Below are 14,873 nucleotides of genomic sequence, written 5' to 3'. Positions count from 1 at the left end.
TTTTCAGATGAAGCCACATTTTCAGATGGAGTTTCTCCAGCTTCAGATGGATGATTGGACCATTGACTTGAGAGAGGAGATTTGATCTCAATGGGAGAGTCTGTGGGGCACAATCTGTCATGCGCATCAAGTAAGGGTAACAGGTCTGTATGGGCCATGCTGGGGCTATCAGTAAGATTTTGGCACTGTCATCCCATATATTTCATAGAACCCTGGGGATTAGTGGGATTGCATATAGGAATGCTGTGTCCCAGGTAACGAGAAAAGCATTCCCTAAGGATCGAGGTCCTAATCTGGCTCTCAAACAGAATAGTGAACATCTGTGATTCTGAGATGCAATGAATAGGTGGGGAACTCCCATCGTTGGAATATATGTTGTAAGACTGAGGGATTCATTTTCCATTTGCCTTCCTGTGATAACCATCTACTTAGAGTGTCTGCTATGGTATTTTGAAATCTGAGGGAGGGGGGTAAAAGGCTATGATGTTGATGTGATGATGAATACACTGGTTGCACAGTTTTATGGTCTTGCTATATAAGCAGTGGGATCATACTTCCCCTTGCTAGTTGATACAGAATATGTATGTGATACTGTCTGTCATCACCTGTACTGTCTCATTCCTTATAAGAGGAAGGAAATGAGAGTCAAGAATTCCATACCACTCTCAGTCCCAATAAGTTAATATGGACATGTTTTTCCATTTGTAACCACCTGCCTTGTATTGTATGACACATTTTTTGGGTATATACAAGTCACCAAGACATCTCTCACAGAGTTTCTGTAAGGTTTTGGCATTGCTTCCTGGCAGAAGTTCCATCTTTTAAAGACATGTTTCAGAGAGTGCTCTGAAAGGAGCAATGAATGGAAAAATTAATCTTTAAAAAAAACAGCTATCAGCTAAGCTAATATGAATTACAACTAACTAATATTTTTATTTTTTCTCTACCTACAGGGCATAAAACTGATGCACTGCTCTGAGTTCTGTTTTCAGCTGAAGATGGTTGAGAAGGAACTGAAAGTGTCAGGCCAGGCATGCACTAGACAACGCTCGGTGCCATGAGATTGCTTCCGTACATGCATGTCCTGTCCAAACACTGATATTGAAAATCTCCAATCAACAGCACCAGACCACGAACAAAACCTGAAATGGAATATCCACATAGACAGCACTCAAATAATAATATCAACATTTCAAAGGGTCAAACATCAAAATGTATGTTTCAAATTAGCTGAACCAAGATTTTGTTTTCCAGATTTTCAGTTCACAAACATTTTTTGAGATTGGCTTGAAAAGTCAATGTTGAAAGAGGAAAATTTTTCAATATCTCAAAAAAATTTGGAGGATAGGAAAATGGTTTCCTGGGCAGCTCCAGTGGTCAACATACATAAGCAACATGGCACTACAAATTTACAATCCTATTGATATAGCCAGATGTATAAACAGCAGCATTTCCAAACCTGTGGTAGGTAGCACTAGATAATATCAGATTGTTTTATTTGGGCAATTCCAGTAAATAACACCTCAGCAAGGCAATCAGGCACTCGCTGCTAAAGAATTGTGCTATACTGGCATTTGAAAGAAGAAAGGACTGTTGTGGAATAGGAATCCTTAACAGCTGCTCGCCATGGCAGAAACTCAAAATATCTAAAATCCATCACAAGTATTCACAGTTTAAATACAATATTTTAATTAAATTAATTTTTATTTTTTCATTTTATTTTTGCTCAAATCTGTTACTTAAATAATAGAGACAAATGCATATTTTAAAGAGCTTGGATAATAATTTAGGATTCTTCTACCTTGTTCAGAACTGGAGTTGAAAGATAAAACTCAGAATTGGAGAAGCTTTTATTTTAAAGCAATTTTTCAAAGAATTGATTCACTTCTCCCCTGTGAGGAGAGCTTGCACTAGAACTAAGACATGGCTTCCATGGGACTTAAGCTATGCCCTGACCTAGTGGGGTACTCTGCATAAGGGGTAGTTTTCAACTATGGCAGAGGAGGAAAACAGTATCTCGTTTATGAGTGAATGGTTTCTCTCCACCCAGGATTATTGCTGACAGCTCCAGAGACAGCAGTATCTGCCCATCTTCTGATAGAACTGGTCGATACCATACAGAAACTTAGGTTAACAAAGGAATTGAGAGACTGAGGTCCTCCCTATCTCCTAAACGCCCTGCACACACTAAATTTAGGAATATTTCAGGAATATTGGCTGGCATGCTGTCTAAACTGGAGATACAAGTGGACCAATTGTTGTGGTGAAAGACAGAGCTCTGTTGAGCTCAAAAGTTTGTCTCTTTTGCCTATAGAAGTTGGTCAAATAAAGGGAAGTTACTCACCTTGTGCAGTAACAATAGTGATAGAAATGTAGCCGTGTTAGTCTGGGGTAGTTGAAGCAAAATGCAGGACAATGTAGCACTTTAAAGACTAACAAGATGGTTTATTAGATGATGAGCTTTTGTGGGCCAGACCCACTTCCTCAGATCAAATAGTGGAAGAAAGTAGTCACAACCATATATACCAAAGGATACAATTAAAAAAATGAACAAATTTGAAAAGGACAAATCACATTGCAGAACAGAAGGGGGATGCGGGGGGGGGGGGGGGGGGAAGGGGAGGAAGGAAGGTAAGTGTCTGTGAATTGATGATATTAAAGGTAGGGAGAGTGGGATGTTTGTGAGTTAATGGTATTACAGGTGATAATTGGGGAAACTGTCTTGGTAATGGGTGAGATAGTTCAAATTCTTGTTAAGTGCTACATTGTCCTGCAGTAACAATGGTTCTTCAAGATGCGTGTCCCCATGGGTGCTCCACTGTTGGTGTCAGGCTCGTCCCAGTGCGGCAGATTGGAGATTTTTCCAGCAGTATCTGGTCGGGCCATGCATATGCAGTTGCAGGCATGAGTTATTTGCACCATTGGAGTTCGCGCATGAGGCCCAACTCCCCTCAGTTTTCTTGTACGCTGAGTTGCAGTGAATGGATCTGAAGAGAAGAGGAGGAAGGGTGGATCATGGAGCACCCCACAGGGACACACATCTCGAAGAACTGTCAATACTGCACAAGGTGAGTAAAAAGAAGTTACTCACCCTGTGAAGTAACGATTGTTCTTCGAGATGTGCCCCGTGGGTGCTCCACTCTAGGTGTCGGGTCCCGTCCCGGCGCCGCGGCTCGGAGAATTTTCATAGCCGTGTCCTGCCAGCCCGCGCATGCACGCTCCTTCAAAGTGCCGTTTGCGCCTTTGATCAGCCACGCGCAGGCTGGCAACAGCCAGTTCCTCTCATCCGCTCATCTGAAAGAGAGAAGAAAGAAAACCGGAGCGGGGAGGAAGGGCGGGTCGTGGAGCACCCACGGGGCACATCTCGAAGAACAATCGTTACTTCACAGGGTGAGTAACTTCTTTTTCTTCTTCGAGTGGCCCCGTGGGTGCTCCACTCTAGGTGACTCCGGAGCAGTACCTAAAAAGAGTCCAGAGCGCTCTGAAATTAGGCTTTATGATCACGACTAAGTACTGCTGTAGCTACCGAAGAGTCCGAAGAAAACTGGTCAACTATAGCATAATGTCTCATAAAAGTGACATTAGAGGACCATGTCACTGCCCTGCAAATGTCCCGGAATGGGACTCCCTTCAGGAAGGCCGTAGTAGTGGAAACCGCTCTGGTGGAGTGGGCCTTTGGAGGGTTTGGCAGAGGTTTCCCTCGTATAGAATGGCACATAGATATGCATGAAACGATAAGTCTCGAAATACGTTGGGAGGTCAATGGTTGGCCTCTAGAACGGTTTGCCAATGACACTATTAAACGGTCCGTTTTCCTAAAGTCTCGCGTTCTATCAATGTAGAATGCCAAGGCTCTTCTTACATCCAGCGTATGCCATATTGTTTCTTGCACTGAGGCATGGGGTTTAGGAAAGAAGCACGGTAGAACCACTGGTTCATTAATGTGAAACTCAGATGACGCCTTTGGAATAAACGCTGGGTGAGCTCTCAAAGTGACTGAGTCTTTAGAAAAAACAGTATAGGGAGATGAAGCCATGAACGCTGCTATCTCACTGACCCTACGAGCTGAAGTAAGGGCTAGGAGAAACAAAAGCTTGGTGGTAAGTATGTGTAACGGAATAGTGGCTAGAGGCTCAAAGGGAGGATGAGATAGAATTCCAATACTAAATCCAGATTCCACGAGGGTGAAGGGGGTCTGCGGGGTGGGTTGAGGTTCGCGAGCCCCTTTAGGAATCTTTTCGTAGTAGGGTGTGCGAATATAGAGAAGGAGTCGTCCATGTGATGAAAGGCATTAATCGCTGCCAAATGCACCCGTAGGGAAGCTATGGCCAGTCCATTATCCTGGAGTTGCAAAATGTAGTCCAATATACGAGGTAAAGGTGTGGAATAGGGGTCCAGGTTGTTAACCGCATACCATGCCTGGAATCTGGACCACTTAGCTATATAAGTAGCTCGTGTAGAATCTTTCCTGCTATGTATCAACACCTTCTTGACCTGCTGGGAACAACGTTGTTCGAAACTGCTAAACCAATGAGCATCCATGCTGTGAGGTGTAGAATCTCGGGTTTCGGATGGCGCAGAGATCCGTTGTCCTGGGTCAAGAGATTTGGAAGGAGAGGTAGGGGGTACGGTGCTCTTACCGACATCTGATGGAGCATTGAGAACCAAGGTTGACGAGCCCACACTGGGGCTATAAGAATTACTATAGCCCCATCTATGCTGATTTTCTCGAGAATCTTGGGTATTAGAACGACTGGGGGAAAAGCATACAACAGCATCCGTCCCCAGTGGAGAAGGAAGGCGTCTCCTAATGACTGACGTCCTATTCCCGCTCTTGAACAATAGGTGGGGCATTTCCTGTTGTTTTCTGTGGCAAACAAGTCTATTGTCGGAAACCCCCACCGCACAAATATATGGCTTAAAACCTCTGTGCAGAGTTCCCACTCGTGGTCGTGGGGAAAACGTCTGCTGAGTGAGTCCACTACTAAGTTGTCGGTACCCGGAAGGTAGGATGCTACTAGGATGGTGTTGTTGTGAATACACCAATTCCATAACCGGACAGCCTCCGCACATAGAGAACGAGATCGGGTGCCTCCCTGCCTGTTGACATAAAACATAGTTGCCATGTTGTCCGTCATGATTCTGGTAGTTGTATCCCGTATGTTGGACTGAAAATGCTTGCAAGCATGTTGTACCACCCGCAACTCGAGTATGTTGATGTGTAATATCATTTCTTGAGTTGACCAGCAACCCTGAATCGTCAGGTTGTCCATGTGCCCCCCCCAGCCCGTGAGGGAAGCATCTGTAGTTATCTGCCTTGTAGGCTGCGGACGATGAAATGGGATGCCCGTGAGGAGATTGCCCGGTTTGGCCCACCACTGAATAGACTCTCGAACATGTTGGGGTACCACCAACGGTCTGTGGATACTGTCTTTTGCCGGACTGTAAACCATGGCCAACCAATGCTGGAGGCAACGAAAATGTAACCTTGCGTTTTGTACGACTACGGTGGAGGCCGCCATGTGGCCCATCAGTTGCAAACAGACGCGTGTAGGAATTGTTGGAGCATGCGTGACAGTATGTACAAGGTCTTGAATCGCCACAAAACGCTCCAATGGTAGGTACGCCCATGCCACGGTTGAGTCGAGCCGTGCACCTATAAAAACCAGGTCTTGGCACGGAATTAATAATGACTTTTTTTACATTTATGAGGAGGCCCAGGGATGCAAACTCACTGGACACTGTCTGCACCATATGACATGCCTCCACATATGTTGAGCCACTGATTAGACAGTCGTCCAAATAAGGGAATATTGTCACACCCGTCCTGCGTAAATGAGCCGCCACTACGGGGGGCGCACGCCAATCCGAATGGTAGAACCCGGTACTGAAAATGTTCGTTCCCTAATTGGAATTGAAGAAAACGTCTGTGAGCCACGTAAATAGCAACATGGAAATAAGCATCCTGCAGGTCGAGGACTGCAAGCCAAACTCCCTTGTTCAACGACGGAATGATAGTTGATAAGGTCACCATCTTGAATCGGCATTTTCGAAGGTGGTGGTTTAACCTTCGAAGGTCTAAGATGGGTCTCCAGCCTCCCGATTTCTTCGGAGTGAGAAAATATCGGGAATAAAAGCCTTTTCCCCAAAATTGTTTGGGTACTCTCTCTATTGCCCCGATTGCGAGTAAGCGAAGAACTTCTTGTTTCAGCAGTTGCTCGTGAGAAGGGTCCCTGAAAAGGGACGGGGTGGGTGGGGTGGAAGGGGGAAATGGAGAGAAAAGGAATTGAGAGGCCGTACTTTACCACTTCTAGTACCCATCTGTCTGTGGTGATGTTGGACCACTGGTGGTGATATGTTTTCATTCGATGGTGGAAGAGATGAGGAGTTTCGTTTTCTGCATTAATCAAGGAAAGCGTGCTTGCAACCTCGACGGGGAAGTCAAATCTGCTGTTTGGTTGAAGATTGATTGACTGAACGATTTTGTTGGGGCCGTTTCCTCTGAGGACGTTGCCTACGACCCTGATTATCCGACGTGTGTGTCTGTTGCCTGGGAAAATTAAAATCGTACCTTCTCTGATAAGGATAATAGCGCCTACGCTTAAAATTGGGCGTGTACATCCCCAGTGTACGTAGGGTGGCACGAGAATCCTTGCCCGAATGGAGGACTTCGTCAGTATTTGCTACGAAAAGCTTAAGCTTATCAAAGGGGAGATCTTCAACTTTACTTTGCAGCTCCTTTGGTGCTCCCGCAGACGAAAGCCATGATGATCTCCTCATTGCGATACCTGTAGCCGTGGCCCACGCTGCTGTGTCGGCCACATCCATTGCAATCTGCAATGCAGTGCTACATGCTGCATATCCTTCCTGTACTATCGCTTTTAGTAGAGGTTTCTTAGTGTCAGGAAGACGATGTAATAATTCCGCTAGCTTTGAATAATTATCAAAATTGTGGTTTGATAAATGAGCCGAGTAGTTTGCAATACGTAATAGAAGCGTGGCTGAAGAATAGACCTTCCTACCAAATATATCCAACTTTTTATTGTCTTTATCAGGGAGCGCATTTTTGTACTGTGGTGCTTTGGTCCTTCGCTGTGCTGCGTCAACCACTAACGAATTGGGCTGAGGGTGATTGAATAGAAAATCTAGCCCCTTTGCCGGCACAAAGTATTTCTTGTTGGTCTTTTTACTGGTAGGAGTAACTGAAGTTGGCGTTTGCCATATCTCGTCCGCCACTTCCATGATCGCTTCGTCAATTGGTAAGGCGATCCTTGCACGCTGCTGTGGACGGAGGTTCTTTAAGAGACGGTGTGTCTTCACCGGAACATCTGCCAGCTGTATTTCCTGCGTGCCTGCTACTCGTTTAAACAGGTCTTGGAATTGTTTTAGATCATCCGGTGGAGACAATTCACCTGGACAGACTGCCTCATCTGGTGAGGAAGATGCACAGTCCGCTGGAGAGGTTTCTGGCTTGGGGTCTGTCAGACAGCTGCCCTTCTTCCAGCTCAGACTGATCCTGTTGGACAGATTGGTTTGTCGATGGAGGAGGTGAGTTTAACTGTTGTGGTTGTTGAGGTAAGTATTGTGTGATTGGTGATCGGCAGTTGCATGATGATCCCCTATGTGAAGATAATATATGTTCACGGTGGGTACCGCCATCGCACGAGCGATAGTAGTGCCCGTAGTAGCGCTCAGAACGTGACGGAGAAGAATGACGCGCGAACGTGCACTACTGTGTTGAATGTAATAGACGCGGCGTGGAGAACATCTAGAGGACCCATATCTAGATGACGGACCCGGTGAACGAGATCGTGAACGAGATCGTTGTGCTTCTAGATATACTGTGTCTCTATAATCACGCCGCCTGTATGCGACATGGATCGGAGAGACACTATAGTCTCGATACCGTGCATGCCTTGGTGGTGATGGAGATGGTCCTGGTGAAAAAACTGGGAGGCAGATCTGTCCCTCCCATGAGTCTTTGATAGAGCTTTCCTAGGTATTGAGGCACTGTCAGTTTCCATGGCAACTGGGGAGCTCTGCACAGAGTGAAAGCAGAGCGGTGCTGGGGAGATCAGCTGTAGCTGCTCTGCTGTCGGTGCCGATTGAGTGCTCGGTGCCGACGTCATTAAATTTGCCGGTGGCGCCATGTCAGGAATGTGCATGGCTAGGTCCGGTGCCGCCAACGCCGGTGCCGTCACAAGCGGTGCCGCTGGAGCCCGCACCGCTGACGTTGATGCCTCTGAACCCGGCACCGGCTGGCTTGTCAGTTTCAGCGTTAGCGCTGCACCGCCAGCTGGCGAAGCTGAAGCCGGTGCCGCCGATGCCGGCACTGAAGCAGCCCGAGCCCTCGGTGTTTGCGATCCCCTATCACCGGGGTCAGTAGAGGAGCGGGACCCCCCGGGGGTCAATTTGGGGGCTGCCGAAGCCCTTGAGGCTGCCGGAGGGAGGGAGCCTCGTGAAACCAGGCTTACCTGTGTCGATGAAGAAAGGCTTCTTTGTCGGGGCATCGCGTCCAGACTCCCCCGATCTGCCGACAAACAGCTGATCGGCAGATCGGGGCAGCCATTTAAATTTAAATGAAGCCGCGATTATTTTAATCGCGGCTTCATTTCCCTCTTCCGATCTCGCTAATCTACATGCCTCCGTCGAAGGAGGCATGTAGTCTAGACACACCCTTGGGTGCCGCTTCGTCCCCAGGAGCTGCAGGATCAGATAAAGCACAGGCCGGGAGAACAGCCCCGCTCGCTGTCCTGTCGCTCTCCTGGAGCCGCTGATGCCTGCAGCTCTCGGGGACGAAGCGGCGCCGGCAGGAGTGGCTCCAGGAGAGCAACAGGGCAACGAGCGGGGCCATTCTCCCTGCCCGTGCCCTGGAGCCGCTGATGCCGCTCCTGTCAGCACCGCTTTGTCACCCAGGAGCTGCATGCATCAGTGGCTCCAGGAGAGCGATGGGGCAGCGAGTGGGGCCATTCTCCTGGCCCGCACCCCAAGAGCTGCAGGTAGGGGATGAAGCGGCGCTGGCAGGAGCGGCATCAGCAGCTCCAGGGCGCGAGCAGGGAAAATGGCCCTGCTCACTACCCTGTTGCTCTCCTGGAGCTGCTGATGCCTGCAGCTCCTGGGGACAAAATGGTTCCGGCAGGAGCAGCATCAGCAGCTCCAGGAGAGTGATGGGGCAGCGAGTGGGGCCATTCTCCCGGCCCGCACCCTGGAGCTGCTGATGTCACTCCTGCCAGCGCCGCTTCATCCCCTCCCTGCAGCTTCATTTCCTCCCTGCAGCTCCCGGGGCACAGGCTGGGAGAATGGCCCCGCTCGCTGCCCCCATCGCTCTCCTGGAGCCGCTAATGCTGCTCCTGCCGGCGCCGCTTTGTCCCCAGGAGCGACAGGCATCAGCGGCTCCAGGAAAGTGACGGGGCAGCGAGTGGGGCCATTCTCCCAGCCCATGCCCCGGGAGCTGCAGGGAGGAAACGAAGCTGCAGGGAGGGGATGAAGCGGCACCGGCAGGAGTGACATCAGCAGCTCCAGGGTGCGGGCCGGGAGAATGGCCCCTTCCCCCGGGAGCTGCAGGGAGGGAAGGGGCCAGGGACAGGCAGGGATGGAGACTAAGCGGCTCCGGCTACAGTAGAGTCCCTATCATCCGACAGTTTTGATAATCCGACCACTTGTCGGTGCTGTTTAGGTCAGATAATTGGGACTCTACTGTATAGGTCTCTCATCATCTGGTAGATGTTATATCAAATTCGTCAGTTTGGCATAATTATCAAAGTCATGGTTGGCCAGTAATGCAGTGTAATTCACTATCCAAAGCTGTAGTGGGGACGACTAATACATTTTCCTGCAGAATAAGTTGAGATGCTTATTGTGATTGGATGTTTTGTACATGGGGTTTTTGGATCTTAGGTTTGCGGCATCCACAACCAGAGATGGGGTTGTGGGCGGAGAAATAAAAAGTCCATCCCCTTTGATGCAACAAAATATTTTCTGTCTGAACACTTATTGGTGGGAGGAGCTGAGGCTGGTATTTGCCAGACCTCCTCCTCCTCCTCCATGATGGCTTCATCAATTGGGAGTGCAATCTTGGTCTTTGTGGATGGTTGTAAGTTTTTGAGAAGCCTGTGATGTTTTCCTTGCACTTCAGATAGAGTGACTTCTTGGCTAGGAACAACCCTCTTGAAGAGCTCCTGGAACTGTTTTAAGTCATCGATCGGGGATGAATCATCTGGGATGATGGCCTCATCCGGTGAGGAAGATAACTTATCCACCAGGGTATGTCTACACTACCCCGCTAGTTCGAACTAGCGGGGTAATGTATGCATACCGCACTTGCTAATGAAGCCCGGGATTTGAATTTCCCGGGCTTCATTAGCATAAGTGGGGAGCGGCCATTTTTAAATCCCCGCTGCTTCGAACCCCGTGTAGCGCGGCTACACGGGGCTCGAACTAGGTAGTTCGGACTAGGTTCCTATACCAAACTACCGTTACTCCTCGTGAAACGAGGTGTACCGGTAGTTCGGAATAGGCACCCTAGTCCGAACTACCTAGTTCGAGCCCCGTGTAGCCGCGCTACACGGGGTTCGAAGCAGCGGGGATTTAAAAATGGCGGCTCCCCGCTTATGCTAATGAAGCCCGGGAAATTCAAATCCCGGGCTTCATTAGCAAGTGCGGTATGCATACATTACCCTCCTAGTTCGAACTAGGAGGGTAGTGTAGACATACCCCCAGAGAGGTTCCCAGTTGGTTAGGGTCGCCATCATCCATAATCTGTCCTTCAGTTTCCAGATCTTCCATTGGAGGAGGAGGGCTGTGGGAGCGGGAAGGTGGCCCCAATCTGAAGAGGGAGTTGATGGTGGCATGGAGCGCTAAGTGGTGCTCAGTGTCTATTTGGAGACCACCTTGATGGGTAATGTGAATAATAGGACCATTCCGGGTACCATGTTGGGAATATCGTGATCAGTGTCGTTGATGAGGCGTGTCTGGTCTATCTGGAGAGCAGTGCTAGGAGTAGAATACACTGCGAAGGTCCTCCTCATAATCACTGAAATGTGAGAGAATGGGTGATCAAGGTGAATGAGCCACCTCTCTGAGTGATGGTGGTCAGATTGAATGCGATCTAGTCATCAGCACCAGCACACCCAAATCATCACTATTTGTCCATAAAAATAACCCTTTTTTTTTTAAACAATAACAATGCAACTAAAGACAACAGTAACTAGAGAACAACAGTAACAACAGAACTTTCAAATAACTATGAAGTAAATTTCTATCTACAGGAACTCTAAAGGGAGGAGAGATTCTGACTCCATCTATGACTGAGGATGGTAAGAAGAAAACTAAAGGGAGTCGGGCCACGTGTGCAAACTCCAATGATGCGAATGGCTTGTGCCTGCAACTGCGCATGTGCGACCTGACCAAATACTGCTGGAAAAATCTCCAATCTGCGGTGCTGGAACAAGCCCAATACCAACAATGGAGAGCACCCACAGGAACATCACTCAAAGAAGAAAAAAATCTTACCTTGTCCCTCCGGTCTCATTAATATTGTGGGACCAACAGAACTACAATAATATTGTAAACATGTGGTCTATATGATAGATGGTTAATATATCATTCACCAAACAACTATTTCTTACCTTACTGAACTGCCCAACTACATGTTTCAAAATATTGGGAGGCGCATCATGCAGCAAGGGTTCAAGTGCTGGCAGGTATGTGCATTTCTGCAGGATGTTCTTTAAAGCCTTTTTAGTCTATTGAAATGCAAAACAAAATGTCTATAATAAGACACCAATGAAACAACAAGGTGAATTTATGTTCCATATTTCTGGGCTTTGAAGTCTGATCAGTTTGTTTCTTTGGTGGGAATTATTTCAAAGGGGCATTTGTCGGAATCAAGTCTACACAATGTATCAATTATTTTAATAAAAAATCAATTTCAGCTCATCTTATCAAACTGAAAAACAAACATTCAGTGGCTCATATTCCTATTAAATTATCTAATCAAAGTCATGGCAATTTTTCTCTGAGCACAATGGGAAAGGGAGCAGGATCCCTAAGTAAATATAAATTAAATTACTGTATCATGCTAGAACGTAATTAAAAACATGCTTTTAAAAGATTGAAATTGAGCAGTCATTTATTAGGAGATCCTGCTAGTCTAGAGCAGCACCTTGAACTACCATGTCAGCAGAGGAAAGTGAATGTACATCAGGGTGTGGGTCCTAAACCAGAGAAAGTACACAAAATAATTACTTAATTGTTAGGACTGCAGGTTCAGAGAACAGATGACTTTTTTTTTCTTGTGATCATTGGCCTTAACACTCTGAAATTAGCTATGTAAAGGTGGAATTTTCTTATTCAACAGATTTGGGGCAGATCATTCTCTAGTTGCCTTCAAAATTACAAGACCTGATGTGGTAAGATATATATCATATATTATATTATAACATTATTTTCTGTAATATCACACAAAAATCTAGTTCAACAAAGACTAATAGGCAGACAGTAATTGCCCCCCATAAATGTGCAAAGATGATGTTAAATATGGACAACTCTTTACCCAAGAGGTTTTTTGCAAGCCAGCAAAAATGCAAGCACATTTCTAATTGTTAGCACATATAAAACTGTAAGGGTTATGTGCACAAAAAATAAAAATATACCATTAGACATCACTCCCTGACTTGTAGCAATGATAGTACTGAATAACAATTAACACTGTAATTCTGAGGGACTTAAATCTGCTAATTATGCATATTATTTCAGACCCTGCACCTACTTTTACTTGAAGATCTTCTGAGCTTTCTGTTTCCATATACAGGGAAAGTAGCACTGGTAAAACATTTGTTACAGCAACAGCACGTGCATGTTCTGGAGTATGTCTTCCAATCTGCCCCAAAGCCCAAGCAGTGGCTGCCTTAATATGATCTTCTCGTTCCTCTGACAAGCAGATAGACAGCTGTGGAACCCCCTGTAGTATTCATTAAAAAAACACAAACATTATGAATCTAGGGCAGGACTAGACTCTGAAACATTATTAGGAAAAGCTTATTTCTCTTGTTCTATTTTTCTGTCTTAAATAAACTGTAGACAAACATAGGATGGGGCTCATTTTTCAAAACAACTACATGGCCAGAAAGAATTTTTTTTAAATCTATACAGTACAAGTCTAACTGGACAAAGAATATTAAATCTGCTAGTTTCTCTGAGTTTGAGGGCAGTTTTAATGAACACGTCAGCTATTCTAAAGGATTCAAAGAGCAGATGCCGCAATTCAGGCTGCAGCTGAAAGCAAACATGCCATTTTTATCAGACATTGATATTCCAAGCTCTTAAGTATTTCTTTATTGATGTTATATTTTTTTATTAATAGGAATATTTCCTATTGTTTTTTCTCTTTTGCATTAGACACAATTAATCTAAGAACGACAAACACATTCTTACACAGGGAGACATTCACCTATGCTCACATGAGTTGGGACCTTCATCAGTTAGATTGTTCCCTTAATCATGCCCAGTTTATAACTAAAATTATGTATTTTGAGAATTCATAATAATTATTTAACTATCCACATGCTTTAACACACATCAAAATGTTATGGTAGAAACAACTATATTTAACAAATATTAAACCTTCTTATTGCCTGTTGAATATGTGGTAATTCCCTCCCCTCCACACTACTATCAGATTCATTTAAAACTGTAAAATCTACAAACATCAACCTTATTAAACCTAAAGTATCATGTGAATAGCTGAATCAAACTATGCAGTGCATTTCAGGGACCAAGATTTTGTGTAAGCATCATGATTTTTCTTATAAATGTATTACAGTAGCAGCAGTACAGTTATATTGATTTAGTAAAGGATATATTATCATAAATTCTTGTTTCCAAAAAGGAATATAATGTGGCCACAAATATTCATTTTAACAGAAACAGGCTATAGAAAGTCACACATTTTCTTTTCAATGTATGTGCAAACGCAACTCAGCATAATTTTTCATTTCAACACATGCTTTTTTCTAGTAAACCAATCCATACCAATATTGCACAAAAGCAGAAACCTGTTAAGGACCTTACTTTTCCAGACTAAAGAATAAAATCCCATTTTTGTGACTACTTTGAATAATATTACAGAAAATGCACTCTTATCACTTGGTATGAAATCTTGTATCTAAAGTATACATGTTTTTTAAAATGTACTATGGTTAAGTTGTTTATTTAATAAAGGCACACATAAATTATAATTCTTGTGTTGAATAATTTAATATAAAATTATATTCAACTGTATGGACGTATTATTGAAAAGAATGGATGTGTTTTATCCAGAGTAAGTGTACTGCTACTACCAAGTTTGAAATTTAATACTATTTTTAGTGTAGTTTTACTATTTCCATAATAGTTATCTGTAAGTACATAACTGAAAACCAGGGCCATGATCCTAACTTATACTGCATGTATTTAACTTTAAGTGTTTAAGTAAAAGAACGGTTACATACCTGTAGCTGTTGTTCTTCGAGATGTCCATTCATGTCCATTCGAATAAGGCATGTGCGCTGCATTCACCGTCTCTCCGGAGCGTTTACCCAAGAGGTACCTATAGCGCCGGCAGGTCACCCCCTGAAGCGGCACCGCTATAGCGGAGCATAAGTACCCCTGACGGCACTCCCCCTCCTCAGTTCCTTCTTGCTGGACACTCCAACGAAGGGGAAGTAGGGGGGGAATCGAATGGACATGAGCAACACATCTCGAAGAACAACAGTTACAGGTAAGTAACCGTTCTTTTCTTCTTTGAGTGGTTGCTCATGTCCATTTGAGTAAGGTGACTTCCAAGCTAACCCCACTTTACGGAAGAGGGGTCGGAGCACCCAGAAAGACAAGCA

The 14,873-nt window shown here is 45.3% G+C and overlaps 1 protein-coding gene across 4 annotated transcripts in view; it reads right to left on the bottom strand.

The window, feature by feature from the left end:
• Positions 1 to 14,873, bottom strand: part of SPAG6 (sperm associated antigen 6) — a 93,121-nt gene that overhangs the window by 16,684 nt on the left and 61,564 nt on the right. For 3 of the 4 annotated variants that reach the window (XM_075922507.1, XM_075922508.1, XM_006119524.4), the window contains exons 8-9: positions 12,770 to 12,961; positions 11,628 to 11,744 (exon numbers count right to left, since the gene is read on the bottom strand). In XM_075922507.1, coding sequence (XP_075778622.1) covers positions 11,628 to 11,744; positions 12,770 to 12,961 — 309 coding nt within the window. Of the gene's footprint in view, positions 1 to 895; positions 1,143 to 11,627; positions 11,745 to 12,769; positions 12,962 to 14,873 lie in introns of those variants that run through there. The other variant, XM_006119525.4, reaches the window with a different exon arrangement.

The sequence above is a fragment of the Pelodiscus sinensis genome, chromosome 2 (assembly GCF_049634645.1).
Source record: "Pelodiscus sinensis isolate JC-2024 chromosome 2, ASM4963464v1, whole genome shotgun sequence".
Taxonomy (NCBI): domain Eukaryota; kingdom Metazoa; phylum Chordata; order Testudines; family Trionychidae; genus Pelodiscus; species Pelodiscus sinensis.
Note: the sequence above shows the minus strand (reverse complement) of the source record. Positions and strands in the feature narration are given on the sequence as shown.